This window comes from Hyperolius riggenbachi, chromosome 1, assembly GCF_040937935.1.
Source record: "Hyperolius riggenbachi isolate aHypRig1 chromosome 1, aHypRig1.pri, whole genome shotgun sequence".
Taxonomy (NCBI): Eukaryota; Metazoa; Chordata; class Amphibia; order Anura; family Hyperoliidae; genus Hyperolius; species Hyperolius riggenbachi.
The window spans coordinates 350163517-350187759 of record NC_090646.1 but is presented as its reverse complement, the minus strand read 5'-3'; the positions used below and the strand labels follow the sequence as shown (position 1 = coordinate 350187759).

Here is a 24243-nt window from a genome sequence, read left to right as displayed (position 1 = left end):
CCATTGTAAATGGAGGTTAGGATGGGAGCTAACTGGTCCACCCAGGTTCTCAGGCAGATCGATAATCTGCCATCTGGGCCTGAGGCTTTCCTGGGGTTGAGCTTGTGGAGGAGTCGAAGTACATCTTCCTCCTGCACTGCAACAGGTGCTGGGGCGCCACGGTCCTTGGGGCAAGGTGGGAAGGCCACCTTAGTCATGAGTGCTGAGACCCCGGCCACTTGGGATGATGCTCAAATCTGCAGTAGAGCTTGGATTACGTAGAGGCATGGAAGTCTGAAGTTATCTTAGCACTGTAGATATGTTCAGTTGTGTTGTTTTATGTACAGGGGTTCCTCATTCTTCTACGTATACACTACCATAGATCCCCCCCCCCCCCCCAAAAAAAAAAAAGTAAGAAAGAAAAAAAGAAAGAAAATTCAAACCAGCAGCTTCAAATGAAACATTTTAGACTAGACTTATTTTAGGTAATGTGGGTTCAAAGTTCCCAGAAAAAACTACACAAGAATTCCAACTCTACCTTGTTCTATTGTGGCATAACTACCAGGGGAATAGCTATCACAGCCACGGGAAATTGGGAGGCATGGTTATAATTATAGTATTATTATTATTGATTTGTAAAGCACCAATATATTACGTGGCGCTGTACACAGTAAGAAACAAACAAGCATGGGGTACAAAATAATACAAACAATTGTGTACACCAATATACAAAATACAGAGTTGGTACAAAATACAGAATTGATAATATCAGTGCCAAAATTAATATAAATAAACATCTAACAAAATCCAAGACACAAAAGGGTAAGGGAGCCCTGCCCTCGTGAGCTTACAATTTAAATCAATAGGTGGGGACTAGAGGTAGGGTAGTATACTATATTCATACCTCGAGTGTGTTTTAGGTTATCTAGTAGGAGTACAACTTGGCCAGAGGTCAAAGGGGAAATAGCTTAAGGTAAAGCGTATGAAAAAAAAGTGAGTTGTGAGGGCACATTAAAAGATGTTATGCAGGTTGCAGAGTGACGGATGTGCTGTGACAGAAGATTCCAGAGGATGAGTGAAGCATGTGAGAAATCTTGTATATGTGAATGCAAGGAGGTGATTCTAGAGGGGGACACAAGAAGGTCATGTGTAGATCTGATAATGCGGTTGGGTTGGTATCTGGAAACTAGTGAGAGAAGTACGAAAGGGAGAGAGTTTATGGAGAGCTTTGTAGGTTAGAGTTAAGAGTTTGAACTGGTTAATTGGTAGCAAATGAAGAACTTGACAGAAAGGAGCAGCAGAGGAAGAGTGAGAATAAAGATGAAGATGAGTCGAGCAGCCAAGTTCAGTACAGATTGGAGCAATGCCAGTCCGTGATAGTCCACAAAGTAGTATGCTACAATAATCCAGCTGAGATATTATAAGAGCGTGTACTCACATTTTAGTTAGGTCCTGAGTGAGAAAAAGTTGGATGCAGGATATATTTATGAGTTGGAGATGACAGGAGCTGGTTAGGGAGTGAATGTGAGGAATAAAAGAGAGAGAGAAGTCAAATATTACCCCTATGCACTGTGCTTTGGGAACTGAAGTTATAGGGGTGTTATTAATATTTATTGTTATAACAGGCAGAGGGGTGGACAGAGACAGTGGAAAAGTGATTAGTTCTGTTTTGCTCATATTAAGTTTTAAGAAGCAAGAGGTCATGAAATAGGATATAGCAGACAAGTAGTCAGGAACACGTGTGAGGAGGGAGCTAAGGTGTGGGGCCGAGAGGTACAGCTGTGTATTGTCTGCGTATAAGTGGTATTGAAAACCAAAAAAGTTGATTAAGTTGTTAGTGTCATTAGTAGGCAAGTGAGGAGTGAGGAGGTGGAGAGGGTCCAGGGTTTTGTGAAATATCCACTGCAGCAAAGAGGAGGAGGAGGCGGCAAGGAGACTGAAGGAAACGGTGAGATTTAGATTTATGTTTAGAGACAGCGTGAGAAAATTAGGTTGTACCAATAAGAATAAGGGCTGGTTCAGACGGACGTCTGCGTGGCGTCGCGTCTGGGGGGCGTTGCGGCGGCTGCGCGGTCAGGCTTTCAGTAGCCTTCGGTCGCGTTCCGATGCGGTCGCGGTTTTTTTTCCCCTAGGGGAACATTAGCTGTCGTGGTTGGCCGCTCCCTGGAAGCAACATGTCGCTTCCAGGGGCAGCTCGAACGCTAACGAAAATCGGGACCCGAACGCCGCGTTCGGGTAAAAGCGCGCAAAAGCTCGGTGTAAACGCTCCCATTCACTTGAATGGGAACGTTTACCACGACGTTCCGAATGCTTGCGGTAAACGCTCCGCAAGCGTCCGTCTGAACCAGCCCTATCTTGTGAAAAGCAATCTGTGGAGTGGATAAGAGAGAGGTGAAATGTTTAGCATATTGCTGATAGCAGGAGGAAGTATATTTAGAAAATTTGACTATGGCTGAGGAATGCAGGCTAATAGTAAAAACCAGCAAAAACATTGTTGCATTTAAACCATGTGACAGATAAGTAGAGTCTCGTGTCAGTTGGTTATGTTCCTTTCTGGTCGAAACCTTTGTACGTAGAGGAAACAATGTACTTTAAAGGGTTGATGCATAATCAACCGAGGTCTAATCGACCAAACAACTCAGTTATATACTAAAGGCTGATAGCCTTCTGATTAGCATGGCTGCCTGTGGAGTGACTTCAGGTCAGCCTACACTCAGATTCTTAAAGGAGGCTGACTGATACCAGATAAACAGGAAAGCAGCTAGATGGCAATATATTTGAGTGCCAAATTAAAAACAGTAGATGTGAACCAGTAGTCCAGAAATCAGAAGTTAAATAATGATCCATTGTACAGAGATATCTAAGTATAATGGCAATGCAAAATATAGCAGCTGACAATACCATTACTAGAAAGATTTTATGCAGATTGCATTGAACAACAGACCATAGGAGTGCAGAAAGCATCTTTCCCTTTAGGGACCTCCCCCTCATTCCTCATTCAGTGGTCACCATCCAATGTAGTGCAGCTGAGCAATGAAAATGACCTGCTCCAGAGCCATATCTGTTCCTCTTTAGTGCAGCTTAATGCTGTGGTACTGAATTGAGTAATTTACACAGCTCCACTGTGGGGAACGAAGTTTACAGTGGCTGCCCTTGCTATTTGGGGTGTGTTGGGGGGGGGGGGTGAGGGGGGAAGCATATGTTATGGAAGTAGGGGAGCTTAAAGAGAATCTGTATTGTTAAAATCGCACAAAAGTAAACATACCAGTGCGTTAGGGGACATCTCCTATTACCCTCGGACACAATTTCGCCGCTCCCCACCGCATTAAAAGTGGTTAAAAACAGTTTTAAAAAGTTTGTTTATAAACAAACAAAATGGCCACCAAAACAGGAAGTAGGTTGATGTACAGTATGTCCACACATAGAAAATACATTCATACACAAGCAGGCTGTATACAGCCTTCCTTTTGAATCTCAAGAGATTATTTGTGTGTTTCTTTCCCCCTGTTCTCATGCACTGAACTTTCAGGCTGCTTGTTTCTTCCTGCAAACAGCTTTGCCCTTGTCTGTAATTCTTCAGTATGTGAAAGCCCAGCCAGCTCAGAGGACGATTTATCCAGCTTGTAAAAGATAAGAGAGAAGAGAGAAGCTGCTCTAATCCTAAATAACACACAGGCAGTGTGCATACAGGGGCCTGGAAGGGGGAGTTCATAGCAGAACCACAACACTGAAGAACTTGGCAGCCTTCCAGACACAGGCTGACAAGTCTGACAAGAGAGAGATAAGTTGATTTATTACAGAGACAGTGATAGTAATAAGTGCTGCAGTAAGCCAGAACACATTAGAATAGCTTTTTGAACTTGTAGGATGATAAAAAACGTAATGCAATTTTTGTTACGGAGTCTCTTTAAGGTGGCTACACATACTTTGGGAGATAATGTGGTCACATTTAATATACCTGTCCTTCTTATGGGGCTGGTGACAAAGCTTGCGATGGGTGAAATAGGGTTAGTAATTGCTATGGGGATGATAATAATGTATACACTTACCTGTTATTCATCTCTGGAGATTATCTTGGGGGAAAGGTAAGAATCATTGAGGAGCTCTGTGGTTTGCCTTTATACACCTGCTGTTGGATTTCCCCACTTCCTGGGGTGGTAGGATTTTTCACAGCTTGGGGACACTGGGTAGCAATAAAACTACATAAGAGGTTCTAACTACTTTGCACTTTATCCAAAGCAAGGGAACTTCTGAGCGGTTCTTATTCTTCAGCAACACACATAAAATGCAAGAGATAAGATTTGCTCTTATCTTAATTGTGGGGATTCCAATCAAGGAGCTAAAATGGACTGTTGAGGAAAAAAATCCTGCCTGCTGTATTTCTGAAAGATGTAATGCAAAATAGTACTTTCATCTTAACCTCTTGAGGACTGCAGTGTTAAACCCCCCTAAAGACCAGGCTATTTTTCACTAAATAGGCCACTGCAGCTTTAAGGGCTCGCTGCAGGGCCGTACATGTTAGCACACAAGTGATGCTTCCCACCAACAGAGCTTTTTGTTGGTGGGGTCTGATCGCACCCCCAATGTTTCTTTATTTTTATAATAAAAATGTATTTTTTTTTTATGTAGCCCTCTCCCCCCGCCAACCAATCAGTGCGATCGCCGGTGGGACACTGAAGATCCAAGCAGTGATGCGCGATCTCCTGCAAACCACAGCCCAAGGACTTTACGCCGATTGGCGTTAGGCGGTCCTGGGCTGGCTCCGTGTCCACACCCATCGGCGTGACGCGGCCGTCTAGTGGTTGATGGAACCTAGATTGTATTGCATAACAGCATGCTTGGCAACATGCTTCTCCACACGTTAAAGTGTGAACAAGCCAAAAAGATAAAACATGACCATGACAGAAACTGGAAAGAATAAGCAGCAGCACAGAAAGGAATAGATAAACTCTGGTTCACTGCCTCAAAGGGTTCTATTAAGATGTCAAAATTTCAGCTGAAATGAAAAGATTTGTTGAAGTGACATTCCACATTTTTGTTGAGAGAAGAAGCAATGCCCTCTTCTCTGTTCCTCACATGCATGTATGTACTTACATAGCATGCCAGCAGGTAACAGGAACAGAGATTCCATAGGGATGAAGATGAACAGACACTGAAGAAAAGGAGCGTGCACTTGTGAAAACGCTGTTGCACATGTTTCTTAGTACATCAGGGCTGGGGGGGACCACCATTAACTTAAAGTGTACCAAAGACTAGACAAAGTACACGTTTTATACATACCTGGGGCTTCCTCCAGGCCCAACCGCATGGATCGCTCCCACGCCACCATCCTCAGTCTTCTTCCTCTTCGGTACCAGATCTCGTAACTTCACCCAGTCGCAGCCAGTCTGAGTATGCACAGTGCACTCCTCCATCTCTCCCCGGCAGCTGGGAGCGTTCTGCGCCTGTGGGGGGAGAGATGAAAAGAGACGGAGGAGTGCACTGAGCATGCTCTGACTGGCCGAAGTTACGGGACCCGGTAACGAAGAGGGAGAAGACTGAGGACGGCGGCGTGGGAATGATCCGTGCGTATGGGGCTGGAGGAAGCCCCAGGTATGTATAAAACTTTTACTTTGTCTCGTCTCTGGTTTCCTTTCAGTGTTGCCAACCTTTCACGTTATTTTTTACTGACAAATACCTAAACATTTACTGACAAAAGATTTTTTTACTGACAAAACACCCGCCGAAAAATGGGCGTGGCCACACAACAGAATGTGGGCGTGGTCATGGTGGGGCCAAATATACATGATTTTAATATTGCTGTGAAAGGTCTGCCAGGGAAGTTTGAGCTCTGCCATAGTGTTTCCCCCCTTCCCCCAAAATACATGTAATCTTACAGCATTTCACCAAAAATCCACGTAATCTGGCAGAGGTTCTTCCAAAATACATTTAATCTGACAGCAGTGGTTCCCCAAAAATAGGTAGCCCCGGGTCTATAGGTGTCCCAAGAATAGGTGGCCAGGGGTATAGATGTCCCCAGAACAGGTAGCCAGGGGGAGAGATGTCCCCAGAACAGGTAGCCAGGGGTATATGTGCCCAGTATATGTAGGCAGGGGTACAGGGCCGGTTCTAGACTGGCACATATGAGGAGGCAGTGAAATGAGTAGGGGGCAACATGTTCGAGGAAATTTGCGGCGACTAAAGTGGGCATGGCAAGTAAATGCACATAATGAGAGACAGCGTTTTACCAGTAAATGCACATAACAGACAGCCTTTCACCAGTAAATGCACGTAATGACAGACAGCTTTTCACCAGTAAATGCACATAAGAGACCGCCTTTCACCAGTAAATGCACGTAATGACAGACAGCTTTTCACCAGTAAATGCACATAAGAGACTGCCTTTCACCAGTAAATGCACATAATGACAGACAGCTTTTCACCAGTGAATGCACGTAATGAGAGACAGCTTTTCACCAGTAAATACACGTAATGAGAGACAGCTTTTCACCAGTAAATGCACGTAATGAGAGACAGCTTTTCACCAGTAAATGCACGTAATGAGAGCTAGCTTTTCCCCAGTAAATGAACATAAGAGACAGCTTTTCACCAGTAAATGCACATAATAAGAGACAGCTTTGCACCAGTAAATGCACATAATAAGATACAGCTTTGCACCAGTAAATGCACATAATAAGAGACAGCATTTCACCAGTAAATGCACATAATAAGAGACAGCTTTTCACCAGTAAATGCACGTAATGACAGACAGCTTTTCACCAGTAAATGCACATAAGAGACTGCCTTTTACCAGTAAATGCACATAATAAGAGACAGCATTTCACCAGTAAATGCACATAATAAGAGACAGCTTTTCACCAGTAAATGCACGTAATGACAGACAGCTTTTCACCAGTAAATGCACATAAGAGACTGCCTTTCACCAGTAAATGCACATAATGACAGACAGCTTTTCACCAGTGAATGCACGTAATGAGAGACAGCTTTTCACCAGTAAATGCACGTAATGAGAGACAGCTTTTCACCAGTAAATGCACGTAATGAGAGACAGCTTTTCACCAGTAAATGCACGTAATGAGAGCTAGCTTTTCCCCAGTAAATGAACATAAGAGACAGCTTTTCACCAGTAAATGCACATAATAAGAGACAGCTTTGCACCAGTAAATGCACATAATAAGATACAGCTTTGCACCAGTAAATGCACATAATAAGAGACAGCATTTCACCAGTAAATGCACATAATAAGAGACAGCTTTTCACCAGTAAATGCACATAATAAGAGACAGCTTTTCACCAGTAAATGCACATAAGAGACAGCTTTTCACCAGTAAATGCACATAAGAGACAGCTTTTCACCAGTAAATGCACATAATGGCAAACAGCCAGTGTCCTCAGTATATGTAGCCAGCAGATATATGTGCCCAGTATATGTAGCCAGAGGTATATGTCCCCAGTATATGTAGGCAGGGTTATATGTGCCCAGTAGATGTAGCCGGGGGGTATATGTGCCCAGTAGATGTATTCAGGGTTATATGTGCCCAGTAGATGTAGCCAGAGGTATATGTGCCCAGTAGATGTAGCCAGGATTATATGTGCCCAGTAGATGTAGCCAGGGTTATATGTGCCCAGTAGATGTAGCCAGGGTTATATGTGCCCAGTAGATGTAGCCAGATGTATATGTGCCCAGTAGATGTAGCCAGATGTATATGTCCCCAGTAGATGTAGCCAAATGTATATGTCCCCAGTAGATGTAGCCAGGGTTATATGTCCCCAGTAGATGTAGCCAGGGTTATATGTGCCCAGTAGATGTAGCCAGATGTATATGTGCCCAGTAGATGTAGCCAGAGGTATATGTGCCCAGTAGATGTAGCCAGGATTATATGTGCCCAGTAGATGTAGCCAGGGTTATATGTGCCCAGTAGATGTAGCCAGAATACCTCTGGCTACATCTACTGGGCACATATAACCCTGGCTACATCTACTGGGCATGGGTAGCCAGGGTTATATGTCCCTAGTAGATGTAGCCAGGGTTATATGTGCCCAGTAGATGTAGGCAGCCAGGGTTATATGTGCCCAGTAGATATAGCCAGGGTTATATGTGCCCAGTAGATGTAGCCAGATGTATATGTGCCCAGTAGATGTAGCCAGAGGTATATATGTGCCCAGTAGATGTAGCCAGATATATATGTGCCCAGTAGATGTAGCCAGATGTATATGTCCCCAGTAGATGTAGCCAGATGTATATGTCCCCAGTAGATGTAGCCAGATGTATATGTCCCCAGTAGATGTAGCCAGATGTATATGTCCCCAGTAGATGTAGCCAGGGTTATATGTGCCCAGTAGATGTAGCCAGATGTATATGTGCCCAGTAGACGAGTGACTGGCAGCGGCAGGCGGCAGCGAGCGGAACTTACCTGCGTCTTCTCTCGTCGCCGGCGCGGGATGATCTGCCGCTACTCTGGTCTGGTCCAGACCAGAGCAGCAGAACTTCCGGCGCAGGAGCGAGACGGAAGGTAAGTCCCGCCCGCTGCCAAGCGCCACTGCCAGTCACTCGTCGGAGGGGGACAGTCAGCGAGGGAGGGAGAGCAGTAAGGTGAGAGAAGGGGGGGGAGATTGCCCCCCTTCTCCACCGCTGCCCACAGCTCTTCCTCCACTGCGCTGCTGTCCTGCAACAGAGCGGGCGGCCGATTGGCCGCCCTTTTACGGACGCTGCTGAATTCCTTACGGAATTCACGGGCAGCTTAATTTGTATACAAATTTACGGGCTGTTGGCAACACTGTTTACTTTTCCTCTGGGGCGCTGGGCAATTGTCCAGTTTGCCCCTTTGTTAAGAGGAAGAAGCTATATACTCAGACTTTTGCATCAGATGGAATTTTGAAAACATCCTATCAGATTCCAAAACTTGGCGTCATCTCCTGAGACATGTACAGGTATTCCAAAGGTTTCTACCAACAAAATGTCTCATGGGTGTGTTAGTGAGCAGTCTGTATATTAGTATATGCACCAAAAAAGTACTGACTTTTTTGAAGAAAAAAACAAAACAAAACTAGTTTCTGGGTATTAAAAAGAAACAATTTTAATAACGCTTAATCACTAAATAACTTGTGCAACACTGATATTTTTAACTTTTTTTATGTATCAAAGCAGTCACTTCTAATACTAATAATGCTAATGCTTTTTCTTTTTTTTACAGCATACACTTTCCCGCAGAGCGATCTTTAAAAGCAATTTTTTACTGCTGACATTTATATTCATTGTGACCGTGGTCGTGTTTCGTGCCGCCTTCTTATCAGACATCATAGAGATTCCAACTGAATTCAGTCAACCAGAAGAATCCAGTCCACCAGAAGAATCCAGTCCACTAGAAGAAGTGGTTATTAATGAACTTGCTCCAGACTTAACTGAGGATCGGCCTATAAAGTGTGTAGCAAATGCCACTGCCCACAAGTTTCCAGATTTTGAAAACCAACCACAGGACATGAAAGATTTTTTGACTTATCGCCACTGTAGAAGTTTTCCATTGTTGCATGACTCTCCTATGAAATGCGGTGGTGCTAATAATTCCAGGGACGTTTTCTTGCTGCTAGCTATCAAAACAGCCCCAGGAAATTATGAACGTCGGGAGGCTATACGGAAGACATGGGGAGAGGAGAAAAGTTACGGAGGTGCCAAAGTCAAAAGACTTTTTCTTAGTGGAGTCTCAAGGACACAACAAGACGCAAAACGCATGCTACAGTTGATCGCTGCAGAGAGTCATACATATGGAGACATTGTGCAGTGGGACTTTCAAGATACTTTCTACAATCTAACTTTGAAGCAGGTCCTTTTCTTTAAGTGGAAGGTTCTTAGGTGTCCTGAGGCACAGTTTGTTTTTAATGGTGATGATGATGTCTTTGTTAACACTGCCAATGTTATTAAATATTTACATGGCGCAGTAAAGAATGGATTGAAAAATCACCTTTTTGTTGGAGCTCTGAACACGTGGATGCCTCCTGTTCGTGAAAAGAATAAGTACTATGTCCCAGCAGAACTTTTTCCTGGTGAATATTTTGCACCATACTGTGGTGGAGGAGGTATCCTCATGTCTGGATTAACGGCCTATGTTATCTATAGAGAATCTGAGTATATCCCTCTTTTTCCTATAGATGATGCCTACCTTGGGATGTGTCTTCAGTTGGCAAGGCTCAGCCCAGCGAACCATGATGGAGTACGAACTTATGGGATCCAAATGCCGAATCAAGTGGACTCATTTGATCCTTGTTACTACCGTGACATGCTTATAGTCCATCGATTTGTACCCTATGAAATGCTCATCATGTGGAAAGCCTTAAAACTCACCAGGCTTCAGTGCACATGGTCTAAAGTGAAAATCCCTAAAACTACCAAACCTAAATGAACAAAAATATTGTGTATTTTGGATATGTAAGAAATGTTGTGAAATAATTGAACTCTTAAATTAATTACAGCAATATCTGCATATGAAAGGTTAAATGATACAGTCTGGGTCAAAGATCAGAAAGCATATGTGAAAGTATCTGAGTCTGTGAAACTGTTGTATAATATATTATCTTTCAATATCAGGTAGCCAGGTATAAAACTACCCTTGTAAAAGGTCCATGCCCACAATGCGATTTTGTGACTATTTTTTCACTTTCTTTTTTTGGCGATATCCCGGAATGAAAATTTGCTAAACAATGTTTCACAATGCAGACCACCCACAGTGATTGTTAGTTTTTAAATGACCACCATGTTGGATCATATCGCAGAAGATCTTTCTGATCCCTATTGACTTTCGGGGTAATTTGTCATGATTGTGTAAGCGATCATCTCTGCGGTTACCAATGATACTTGCAGATTTGGCCAGATGGATCGGGGAACAAACATTTGGCGGCAGAGATCCCCGATCCATCTGGCTGTGGGTACATACTGTAGCTTAACATTGTGGGTACAATTAACAAATATACAAATGTATGTAGTGTTTGTAATTGGCTGTCTGGAATTACAGAACAAAGAGGCCCGCACACCAGGCGGGCAGCTTATACCTTTGGCTTATGAGGTGGCTTATACTTTGGCTTATGATTCTGTCTGTACCTTGCTCGCCTGAAGCCACACACCTGTAATTGCTTTAAGCCCAAGTTCAGACTGAGTTTTTTTATATATGCATATAATTGTTTAAATTAATTGGGCATGTAAAAGGTTTTTTTTTTTTTTTTTACAAAAATAGAGGAAAACTGCACATTTTGCCAAATAAAGTAATATGCTGCATAAAATCAGATCTCCTCTGAAAACCTCCAGTTGCCTGCTCACTGCTGACTCCCACACTCCTAGTCAGACTCCAGCCATTCCCAAAGAAATCACTCTTTTGCTGGACACCCACTTGTGTTTGTAAATCGCTCAGTATTGTGCTATTGTTTTGTACAGCAATTTCCAGAGCGATTTCTAGCGCCTTTAAAAGCAATTTTTTTTAGTGCTTGCATTTGCAGAGTGATTGCAATTTGCAACAGCGATTTTGCAGTATTCATATCTTTTGTATTGGAGTGCAATTGTTCCAATAATTCTGCAGGACTCATTCTTTAGTGAGTGCTACACAAAAGAGAGAGGACACTAACCTATAAACCTGACACCAAAATCTAGTGAGATGAGGATAGGTCCACCAGATGCACAACATATCGCCCTTTAACCCTGCAGCTCCTGAAGCAGTAGTGGCTGGCAGTGGGAAATACTTTGGCTAGTCTGGCTGGAAATAAGTACCACTGATTTTGGAACTTATAGGCCATCGGTATGGTATACAGATTTTGGAACATCTGGGAACCCTAGTCCAGATATCCAGCCATTCCTACTTCTGGGACCTGGCAGGTCAGTCTCCCAATTTTGAAATTTAGGTATGTGGGCATGAGTTGTCCAGGCGAGTAAAAAAAAAAAAAAAAGAAAGCAACGAAAGAAAAAAAAGGTATATGATGATGGAGGCCAGGCTAAGATTGTTGGGGAAGGCAGATGTCCTTGTAATAGGTATCATTCAGAGAAATGTCCTTATTCCTAATCAGAGTTGGGATCCAGTGTCTTATTTGCAAATAGTGAAGGAATTCACTTTGAGAAGCTTGGTACTTATCTCGTAGATCCCACCAGGTGAAAATGCCTCTGGAACTCAGTAGGTGCATTACCCATTATCCATATAAAGGCTTCTGAATTATGATGCCCAGGGGCGAAGAGCGGGTATTTTACGATTGGTAGGAGGGGAAGGATAGCAGATAGCAGCTTGGCAGAATAACACATTGAATGTGAAAACTGAAGACTGTGTTGTTAGGAGGGACTAATTGTGACTGGTCTAAGCTTTTGAGGTAGCCAAAGAAAAGTACTCGGAACAAGGGATGAGTTTTCAGGGATTTCTAGAAAAACCCATAGTGGAGCATCTTTTGTTTGAAAAAGTCAAGTCAATTGTGATATTGTTGCTGCTTTATAGTATCAACAAATTTGTTGGACCTCCCAGGCCTCCGTCATATTTATGAGCAAACATGGTCTTTTTTTAACCCTAGGATGTTTACGGCCCCATATAATTGACATAATTCTGTTCTGGAAAGTGCAGAGATAGTGGATAGGCACATTAACTGGAATAGTTTGGAAGTAATACAGGAGTTTACAGTAGGTTATTTTGACATCTTAATAGAGTTAATCTTACCCATCCAGGACAGAGGGGCAGAGAACTATTTATTATTGATGGAAGAAAGTGATTTCAGGTGGGAAGGATAATTCACTGAAAAAGGGAAGCATAATTGTAATGTAATCTCCAGGTAGGGGAGGATTTTAAACCAATGGAAAGGGCAGGAATCTTTCAAGAGCTGTGTGTCCTCAAGATTCAGTGAGATTCCCAATGCTTTTGATTTGGCAGAATTTATGCTTAGCCCTGATTATTTAGAAAAGTTTTCAAAGGCCTTAAAAGCGTTTCGAATAGATATGGAGTTGTCTTAAAGAAAGGAGTTTGTTGTCTGCAAACAATAACTGTGTTAAAAACAGCCTGTTCTACACACTTGATACTCTCATCGGCCCTCATATGTCAAGTAAATAAAAGAAATGTAGATCTAATTCATATTTACCAAAAGCCAATGTGAGGTAGTCCCTAAAGCGGGTATCAAAAATTTGGAAGATGTGGAGCGCCAGAGCTCCCCTTGGGATTCGGTGTAAGTGTAACAAATGTGTCAGAAGCACTGCTCTCCTGGTGCCATCCTCTGTTTGCCTCCCTGGAACAAACCCCACCTGATCCTTGTGTATGAAGGTTGTGAGTACTCCATTTAAACAAGTAGCAAATATCTTTCCTGACAGTTTAAAATCCACATTAATCAAGATGGACCAAAACTGATGTGCGACGGTCTTGCTTCTCTTTAGGCAACATAGTAATAATAGTAGCTTTAAGCATATTCCTGGGGGAAGGGGGGGTTCCCTTCTCGTAATTCATTAATTTTCCTGGCGGTAACCCCGAGCTATGCTTGGGCTAGCTGCCAGGGGCTCATTGCAGAGCAATGGCGCACAGCTGCAATTTTACTCATCTACCAGGGGATCCAAACGCAGGCAGCCATTCTTCTTCCTCTCCACAGAGGCTCTGAATTACTCTGGTGAGATCGCTGTCATTGATCTCACTACAGAGTTACAGTGCCACTCGGAGGACGGAGGGAAGATTGCAGCGCTGGATTCCAGGGAGGTGAGTAAGTGCAGGGGCTGCTGCTGGCTTTCTGGCGGCATGATTTTTTCCTGGTTGTAGGGTCTGAAACGTTCGGAAAAGACCCTAAAATCTGGAAATCATCATACCGCCAGGGAGGTTAAAGCACAAGGCCAAGCTTGGTGTCACCAAGTCAGACATCTTCCTGTAATATTGAGCTGTGAACCCATATGGGCCTGGTGCCTTATGGACTTTCAGAATTTTAAGGGCAGCCTGGACTTAAGCACTTGTAATGGGGGAAATTAGGGAGGTTGCTGTGGCATGGTCTAGCCGGGGTAAGATGATTTGACCTAATAAATCTCTAATGTCAGTATAAGAGGCTCTGGATGAATTATCGTAAAGTCCAGACAAAAGGTTAGCAAAGAGATCCCCTACTTTGTGGAAAAAGGAGCAGTGTGCAGATAACGGCAAGTTATCACACCAAGAGGTGCTATGGATCTTAGCTACTGGGATGAGATGAAGGCTATCCTGTTATGTAAAAATGTGATCTATACAGCTAAAATTGTTATGGGCGTAAAAATTAAATAAATAATCCCTGATAACGGTATAAAGCTCTCACCAGACATCAATAAAACCATACCATTCTTACTTAGTAATACTTGAACTTTTGCCCCTTGAACATCAATCACCTCCGAATCTGTGTTATAACTCACACCTTTTTGCCTATCTAATTTTGGAATTAAGGTTACATTGGAGTGTAAAATCACCTGACTGGAGCTATGTTACGTTAGTAGATGCAAGAAGAGTCCTGATTGATGCTCATTAGGATGTAAAGGTGAAAACTCTATCATACAATGTACTTCTTACAATGAGATACTGTACCTTCCAGTAGGGTCAGCTATTTGTTTAGGGCCCACAAAAGGAAGATTCTTTTTAAATGTTATTATAATCCCTTTCACTTTAGTCTGGGCACAGACAAAATACTCTGTTGGGAAGTGACGGACAAGATTCTTAGGGCATGTCACACGAGAAGTCTAGTTTCCTGTAAACAGACCACATCTGCCTGGCAGGCCTTGTAATAGTAAAACGCTTCAGATCTTTTATGGGGGAACCAAATCAATGGACATTCTGCAAAAATATCTTAAGAGTATTTGCACCCATGGAGGGTAGAGGGAAAGGATTAGGTAAAATACCCCAGACTGTGAGACAAGAACCCCAGAGAAGAAGAAAAAGAAAAGCATCCAAAGAAAGAGTACCAAAAGCATTCAACTTGAGTGACAGGACAAATAAAGACACTAGAGTAAAGAGGATCAAGAAAACCTCTTATGGCCTGGAGACCATTTCAAAGGTAGTCTCCAGGAAGAATGGGGGGAATGTAGCTACCGACTGCCTGGCTGGCATAGACATACAATACTGCAGGGGATTCCCCTTAGGGATTAAGGGAGAGTGCCATAATAAAAGGGGATAGTAAGTTGCCAGACAAAAGGCTTTGTAGGCATAGGTATATAGAGGGTAAGCCAACACTAGCGCAGTTTAAGACCTTACAGCATCAGGATTCAAGGTACTTAATGCATTCCCAACAGGGGGCAGTGGACATTGCAATGAAGTAATCAAATAGGAGGCAAAGAGAAACTTGGAAAGAAATGTAGGGTCATGCACGGTTAGAGTTTCACCTCCAAATAAGAGATAGTGACATTAAATTGATAAATGTTATTAAGGCAATAAATGCAGAGCATAGATGGGGCCAAAAGTAGAGATGTCAAAATGCCTTATTGCCCACAGAAAATAACAAAATGCATTCACACTTAAAACTAAGTGCAAATATATTGCTCCTAATATACCCAGCCTCGACATCAAATCAGCCTTAATAAATAATGTAATCATTTGAATGGTAACCTGGATAAGCTCATAAACACTTATACACCAACTGTAAGGGAGCAATTAAGCTTGTAACTAATGGAAGGTAATTGTAACTGTACCAGGGGATGATTCAAAATATGTATGTGCTCCAAAGAGGAAAAAGGGCAGCCATGTCATACCCCTCGAGCAAAGTGACATCATGGTAATAGTGGAAAACAATTATATAAAGTTAAAACATTTGAATATTCCTGGGGTGCCAAGCCACAAAGTCAGAACTGCATTAATAAATGAAATAGTCATTCAAGTGGCAATCATGGGAGGAAGCAGGAGATTTGGGCGCATGAGACAAGTGGACAAAAAGGGCGCCCCATTCACTCCTATTATAAATATCGTTTACCGGGCGCCGAACATGGAAAAAAAGGCGCCGGAGATTATTAACGTTTTAACAATTGGCGCCCGGAGATTTTTAAGGATTTATAACTATGTTTGTTATGATTTAACTTTACAAAATGAGCCCGTGACGAATAACGTTTATAAAGATACTAAATCACTATTTCTAAAACATTTCTAAAACATTATTATTCGCCCCAAAAAATTAATTACATTTTTTTATTTACATTTTTTCTTTATTAATGTCTGTAAAACATTATTATCCATAGGGGTTCTTAGGTTTAGGCACCAACAGGGGGGTCTTAGGTTTAGGCACCAACAGGGGGGTCTTAGGTTTAGGCACCAACAGGGGGGTCTTAGGTTTAGGCACCAACTGGGGGGTCTTAGGTTTAGGCACCAACAGAAGGGTCTTAGGTTTAGGCACCAACAGGGGGGTCTTAGGTTTAGGCACCAACAGGGGGGTCTCAGGTTTAGGCACCAACAGGGGGGTCTCAGGTTTAGGCACCAACAGGGGGGTCTTAGGTTTAGGCACCAACAGGGGGGTCTTAGGTTTAGGCACCAACTGGGGGGTCTTAGGTTTAGGCACCAACAGGGGGGTCTTAGGTTTAGGCACCAACAGGGGGGTCTTAGGTTTAGGCACCAACTGGGGGATCTTAGGTTTAGGCACCAACAGGGGGGGTTTAGGTTTAGGCACCAACAGGGGGTCTAGAGTTTAGGGATAGGTACAGGGAGGGTTTTAACAAACGTAAATATAAGTTTCAGTTTACAAATACGGAAGATTAACGTTTTAAGAATTGCCGATCTCACACACATTATTTAGTGATTTATAAATTCTTAAAACACTATTTCTAAACGAAATTCTACAAAATATTTCAATAAACGATAATACTGTTTATCGTTTACACCACGCGCCCTTTTTTCCCGACGCCCTTTTTTGATGTACGCATCATGGGAAGCCCTGTAGCTATGTGAATTTGTTGTTGGTGAAGGTGCAGGTAATGCATATATTGAAAGAGCAATAACAGTGCAATTTTGCCTGTTTGCGGCTTGGGTAATTACTGTAACTGCCAATGCAGGCATAAGACTAAAAGTGCTATCTCGTGAAAACCTGTGTAGGTCAAATGAAGGGAACGCTAAGTCTAAGGGGGTAATAGTTTAAGGTTATAGAGGAACTGTATTGCTATGCCATGAAACTGCCTAGACAGGATGGGTACAGAGGGGTCCTGGGAGGGCCTTCAGAATATTGAAATTGGAATAATTATATGGTAACAGGGGACTCAGTAACTTAGCTTGTGGTTTCTATGTGTGTAAGGGAGCAATAGCCATACACTTGTAACCGCTACTATACTGTGTTTAGAGATGCATGGAAAGTCTAATAATGACTTCTTTCAAGTAAATCGGGATCTAAGGATCTTAAAGAGCGGAAATGTGCATTTACATGGCACTGTATGAGCACTGAAAATATTTATCACTCGAATGTAGATTATACATAAACTATAAATAGCAGATGTCAATAAATATATATAGTGTTCTTATAACATGCAGTATAGTTGCTCCATTATCGAGGGAACAGACCTGGAATTGTGGCTCATCCAGATTACTACTTATAGCAGATAAGCATGACATTTATCTGAGAAAATGTATGAGCATTTATTAAAAAATGTATATTATCAATGATTAAGACGTTCTATATGGCATTTGGAAGATCCATAGGCTACGGCTAGGCAGATTATTAAACAAAAAGAAGTCCTCTGCTGAGTAATTCTTGTGTCAAAGCATCCATGCAGTCAAGCAGTAAGTCTAGCAGGAGTGTGCTTATACTGCGTTAGGACGCTGGTCAGTTAAGTGGCAGCGGGAGAAAGTAGGAAATGAACAACTGTTGTCAGCAGACCTAGGCCTAAGCCCGCAATGTGAATACTTGCAAGAAGAGGGAAGGGTATTCACTGAGCCAGGGGTAAAAGCAACACGGTATAATGGGCTCAATCACTAACTTACATAGTAACTAAATAATGCCAGCTTGAGGAACAAAAGTAATAGGTGTTGAGCTAAAACCGCGGCTTGAACTAGGATCAACAACAAACATAATGCAGTACCTTACTGTTCACTGTAGTTAAGAATCGTAGGTCTGGTGCAAATTAAAGTGAACCAGAACACAGAACTTCCTCTCTGCTCTAAAAGATGCGCAAAAGCATAATAACCTTGAAAGATAAACATTTCTTTGTTACAAATGATACAAATCCTACAATAAATATGCACTGTTTCTACTTCCTGATTTCATGGAAGCAGAAATCTTGTTAACATCCTGTGCTTTCAAATGAGCTTATCTGCCGTGATAGTTAGCTGACACAGGAAAGAGATCAAACTACAACTTGTGATTAGACACAGATGACGGGTAATTAGAAAGGCTAAACTCTCTAAATACATACCGGGTGCATTTCTCTATGTTTTCCTCTTGTCCTGTGCAAGAGTTCAAGTCCACATTAAGGAGTATTCCTGCTGCCCATAGCTCCAATTCAAACCGGCAAACCAATAGGGCTAAGAAAGAAGGCCTGGGATGCTGGAAAAGCAAAACTTGTAGCCAAGAAAGTAATTATGGTGGAGCCCCTTCCTTGGCGCTGGTGCTTGCTGTAGGAAAATTCCGTGCTGAGGGGATTTTCCACCAGGAATACTGAAGAGTTAGGGGCCATTGAGATTGCTCCTTGGCAGTGGTCTGGATGCCTACAGATGGGAACAGCAGGTGAAATAGCTTGAAGAGCTCCTGAGCTTCCTCTGGGGTAGAAACAGCATACTGTTTGCCAGAAAGGGAAAAGAGCAACTTAAAAGGAAAGCACCATTTATACTTTATGTGGGGGGAAAACAAAGCTAATGTATAGGGCTTCGTAGCTCGTCTCTTGGTGATAGTGATTGGAGCTAAATCACCAAAGATCTGCTATTGATTTCCCTGAAAGCTCAGGGGTTATTTTTCTCGTGCTGCTTGCATGATGGTCTCCTTTCTTCTGTAAAAAGTACATTTGATTATAATATCCTGGGAAAGGCCATCTGTATTCCTGGGCACCAGGGCCCAGCAGATCCTGATTTGAGAGGGAGAGCAGGAACCAGCTCCTGGAATAAGGTTTTGGCTGTAGACGTGAGATCTGGCAGCCCACAAATATGGAGGTTGCTATGATGCAAAGGGTTTTTGGAGTCCTTCAGGAGGAGTTTAGCATCAACCAGCTCTGCTTTCACCTCCTTGAGGTCTTTTCCATGGGCTTTGATTACTGTGTCCCTGTCCTCCAACTCCCTGGTCTGGGCAGAGAGATCTCTGGTATATTTTTTAAACTGCGCTGCAAGCTTGCTAGCTACGGCCTCCAGTTCACAATGCAGGAGCATCTTAAAAGTGTTCATCTTTAGCAGGTCTTTAGGAGTCCACTCCAGAAATGCATCAGCTGTGGCTTTCTACCAGAAGGAAGACTTGGAGCTTCTGGTTCGGGAGTCGACTCGAATCTGTGAGGCAATCATGGCCTTGGAGCATAAGGACGCCATTTCGGGAGAGTGCCGCCAGCACTGAGGTTTCAGTGCCAAGGTAAAGGGGGATCTTCTCTTGGTTCCCCTCAAGTTGTGTTTATAATAGTTTGGGAGCAAGTCCTTTACTAACTAATTGGTAATAGGTATCCTCACACGAGCAGGCCACCACACTAAAATGTATTCACATATGTGTTTAGGAGGATCAATCACCTTGAGAAACCACATAACATACAGTTCAGTTGAAAATTCAGTATCACAATTTATTGTTTTAAAAAACTGCAAAAAATCTGGATAAAACTTTCCTTGTCAAAACAGGGTAGAGTCTCCCAAGGAAGCAATATCCATGAATTACAGAAGATCACACAATTTTGACAATACCAGCAGGAGAGACAATGGGGTTCAATCACAAAGGTTACTTATTTTTCAACCTAACTGCAAGGAGTGCTAATGCATGAGATAAAGAAATAAGGAGAGATAATTAATGAGATAACTAGATAAGGAGAGCTAAACCATGAGTTATGTCAAATAAAGAGAGATAAACCATGAGTTATGTCAAATAAGGAGCGCTAAACCATGATTTAAGTTAGATAAGGAGAGCTAAACCATGAGTTAAGTTAGATAAGGAGAGGTAAATCATGAGCTAAGTATTTAAGAAGAAATAAATTGTGAATTAATAAATAAGGTGAGATAATTTAACAGAAAAGCTTTGTGAATCAGGCCCATAGTGCTTTGCTTGTAAAGTTTTCAGGCAACGACACTAGTCTGTTTTGGGTCAGATTAACCCTTCATCAGGCCTTTAACAAAGCATAAGTACATCTAAAAACAAACAAACAGAGTAATTAAAATACACTCCAAAAAACACAGATTAGTAATTGTGCCCAAAGAAAAGGAGAAACCAGAAAAGTGCAATAGGCAGATAAGTAATGGATATATCACAGGTTCAAAAAATGGGCCATATCCAATCACTATCTGTAAAGGGAATACGATCAGTGGATATCTGCCCAATCATTCAGATGTAGAGAGGGTACTGTCAACCCTAAAGTGATAAGATATAACCCCAATACCTAGATTAGAAAGAATTAGGACCAAACAAGAGAGAGGATCGAGCCTAAAAGATAACAGTGAAAGATACTCCTACAGTTTAGCATAGAATGAGAGATGAAGGTCCATGGTTAGGTACAAACCTCAAACACAACAAGGCTAAGAGAAAATATATAAGTCATCTGTTCCAACCAGACACACCTTTGAACCGAATGACAACAGCAAAGGAAAAAGGGAATAAATCAACTTGGAATATGATATAATGTCCAAAAGCAATATATAATAGGTTTGACAAACAATAGATAACCTGTTAAGGAAAGAATTATAGAACATAAATCTAGAATTAATGTCCTGAAAAGAACATTACTATTCATTTTATGTCTTGCAATTTGTTATACATTTTATTCATCATGTTAAATTTGTTCCTGTAATGACCAATTCTGTATTTTGTACCAGTGTCTATATTTGTTGTACACCATTGTCTGTTTACCCTATGATTGTTGCTTACTTTGCACAGCACCACGGAATGTGTTAATGCTTTGTAAATCAATAATAACAATAAGAAGAAAAACCAGTGGGGGGAGATTGACCTGTGTAGGTGCATGTTACCCAAAAGAATTGCCGTTACCAGCAGCTTGGTCTTGCGGAGTGAGAATAAAGAGCAGTAATTTCCTTAGTGCACCAGCTGTGCCACCCCCCCTTTTTTCCCCTCCCCCCCCAAAAAAAGCTAAATATTTGAAACAAATAATTTCCAGTTCAATATTTTTATTTCCTATATATTGGGCGTATAATATTTAATCACAGATTGACTTGTTTAGCACTGATGTGTTTTTTTTTCTATCATCCTGTCACCTCCAACGTAAATGATTTTTCTCTTTTTCTTGCAGCATATACTTTCTCGCAGAGCAATCCTTAAAAGAAATTTTGCCTGGTGACATCTATATTCATCGTGATCATGTTCATATTTTGTGCCTTCTTCTTATCAGATAACATGCAGGTTCCAACTGAATCCAATCCACCAGAAGTCGCTATTTGTGAAGTTGTTCCAGACTTACGGTAACTAAGGAGTGGCCTATAAAGTGTGTAGCAAATGCCACTGACCACACATTCCCAAAAAACAACCACAGAACATGAAAGATTTTTTGAATTACCACCACTGTAGATAGAAGTTTTATATTGTTGCATGACTCTCCGATGAAATGCAGCGGTCCAAATAGTTTCAGGGAAATTTTCTATGTGCTAGCTATCAAAACAGCCCCAGAAAAATGACGAACCTCGGGAGGCTATACGAAAGACATGGGGAGAAGAGAAAAGCTACAGCAGTGCCAAAGTTAAAAGAATTTTTCTTAGTGGAGTCTCAAGGATGGAAGAAGAAGTAAAACGCATGCTACAGCTGATCACTGCAGAAAGTGAAACATACAGTATAGAGACATCGAGCAGTGGGACTTTCAAGATACTTCTACAATCTAAGTTTGAAGCAGATCCTTTTCCTTAGGTGCAAGATTTGTAGGTATCCTAAGGCATAGCTTGTAGTGCATTGGTCTTAGTTAACACTGTCAAAGTTATGAAATATTCACGTGGCCCAGCAAAGAATGGATTGAAAACTCACCTTTTTGTTGGAGCCTTCAACTCGTGAAAAGAATAAGTACTATGTCCCAGCAGAACTCTCCCCTGGTGAATATTTTGCCCCATAGCATGGTAGAGGAGGTATCCTCATGTCTGGCTTCATGCTCTATGTTATCTATAGGGAATCAGAAAACTCTCCAGGCTTCAGTGCACATGGTCCAAAGGGAAAATTCATAAAAATACAAAACATAAATGAACAAAAATATTGTGTTGGTGTAACATTTTGTGTATGTGTGATGATCCGCTCAGCTGGCTGCACAGGCAGACAGCTGTTTGTCCATTCCTCTAGTCTGTGGTCTGCAGGTCCCTGGAACAGAGACCTGTCTTTCCATTGCAAGTTTCTGGTCTGTTCTCTTGCTGGGGAATTTGCATACATTCGTTATGCAAATTCCCTACATGCCTTCTTTGATGACTGGCACTATAAGAGCTTTATGTTTCCCAGAAGGCTTTGCTGGTCATTTCCTTTCCATGGTCTGTTCCTGATGGACACTGCTGGAGTGTCAGCCATTGCTATCTAGTATAGTTAATTCCTGGGGGTTGCTTTAGGCTCCCCTTCTAGCCCAGTCAGGTTGTATTATCTGTATTGCCTGTTCTGTCTTGTCTTGCCTGTTGCCATTGTCCTGTCCCAACGGTGGTCGACAGGAAATGGTTCTGATCTCTGTTCTTGGAGTATAGCTGGTGCAGCGGTTGCTACCAGCTATCTCTTCTGTTCTGTCTCCTGGGATCGCGCTAGCTAATTTTCGCTAGCGCTGGGGATCCTTCTGTTCTGTCTTCTGGGATCGCGCTAGCTACTTTTCGCTAGCGCTGGGGATCCTTCTGTTCTGTCTTCTGGGATCGCGCTAGCTACTTTTCGCTAGTGCTGTGGATCCTATCTCTCGTTTGTCCCTGTTTTCGTGTGTCTGTCTTGTCCGCTACGCTTGCTGGAGGCTCGGTGAGGTAACCGTTAAGCAAGTGCTCGCGTCCTCTGTTTCATGTTTGTCTGTTAATGGTTAGTTAGGCGTGCTTGTCTCTATTGTGCTTATCACGTGGAGATCGCGCATAACCGCGTGCACTGTTGCGAATGAGTTCAGTGTTCGCGGTTAGCTAGCGTTTGTTATTTTCCGTATCTCCTTATTGTATTATTTGCTGTGCCTTTGCTACCCTCGTATTCTATTCTGATCTGCCTTGTGTCACGTCTGGTGATCGCACCTCTCGCGATCGCGTTCCTATTCGTATCTGCTGTTGTGTGTGCGCGGTCGCGGGGTGGCGACTGGATTGGCACACACACATACAACCTGTCCCTTTGCAATCGCCTCTCTTGCGATCTCATTCGCAATCGCCTCTCTTGCGATTGCGTTCTGCGCTTCGTACAATTCCTGTCTGGCACTTGTGGAAGTACAGAGGATTGGTTCCTCTGCACTCCCCAGCGCCATCTGCTGACAGGAATTTCCCTCTACAGGTGCGTAGCACCTTTTGCTTGGTGCCTGCAAATATACGCTTGTGGAGGATTTCCGCCGTGTCAGCGCACGCGTTGTGCGCTGATCACGGAGAAAGTTCCACAATCGTTACAGAATGACCAGCCAAACCCAAAACCCCAGTGTAGACGGAATTTCCGATTTGTACGATTTTGTCGAATATGGCTCTTGTACCTTTAAGAGATTTAAAAAACTTGAACCTGAATCAGCAGACAAATTTTTGTCTGAGTGTACGAAACTGTTAGCGAACCCTGAATTCCAATGCACCCCAGTGTCTACCTGGGCCCCCCAAATGGTCTACATTCTGTTGGGGGGCGAAATGTCAATGTGGGCTTATGATGTGTTAGATCATACCACCCTGAGTCAAAGACCCCTGGAATTCTTGGCCTTTTTAATTCACAATTGGCTGAGATTACCTCAATTACCATACCCCCTTAATGAGTTGTTGTCAGCAGCTCAATCAGCTGTTCCATCTACTCTTTCATCCATAAAGCAGCCATCCAAAGCCTCTAAGTCTAAACGTAAAAGATCTAGGAAGGCTTCCCAGCGGAAAGATCCATTGCCCATGGCAACCACAGATAGAGAGGTTATTTCTGTCAAGTCTGAAATGGGCAAAACCATGCAGTATGATAATGATGTTTATAATGCATCTGCTGATCAGTTTCCAGGTTTTTTGCCCCAATCCAAAGCTTATGTGGATCCTGCTATAGGTAGGATCGCACACTACATTAAAGCAG

At 42.5% G+C, this 24243-nt stretch overlaps 1 protein-coding gene across 1 annotated transcript in view; it reads left to right on the top strand.

The window, feature by feature from the left end:
- LOC137550252 (acetylgalactosaminyl-O-glycosyl-glycoprotein beta-1,3-N-acetylglucosaminyltransferase-like) overlaps positions 1 to 11250 on the top strand; it is a 155957-nt gene extending 144707 nt beyond the window's left edge. Inside the window, exon 2 of the mRNA XM_068271262.1 lies at positions 9174 to 11250. Coding sequence (XP_068127363.1) covers positions 9174 to 10376 — 1203 coding nt within the window. The 3' untranslated portion in view covers positions 10377 to 11250. The remainder of the gene's footprint in view (positions 1 to 9173) is intronic.
- Positions 11251 to 24243: the final 12993 nt, after the last annotated feature.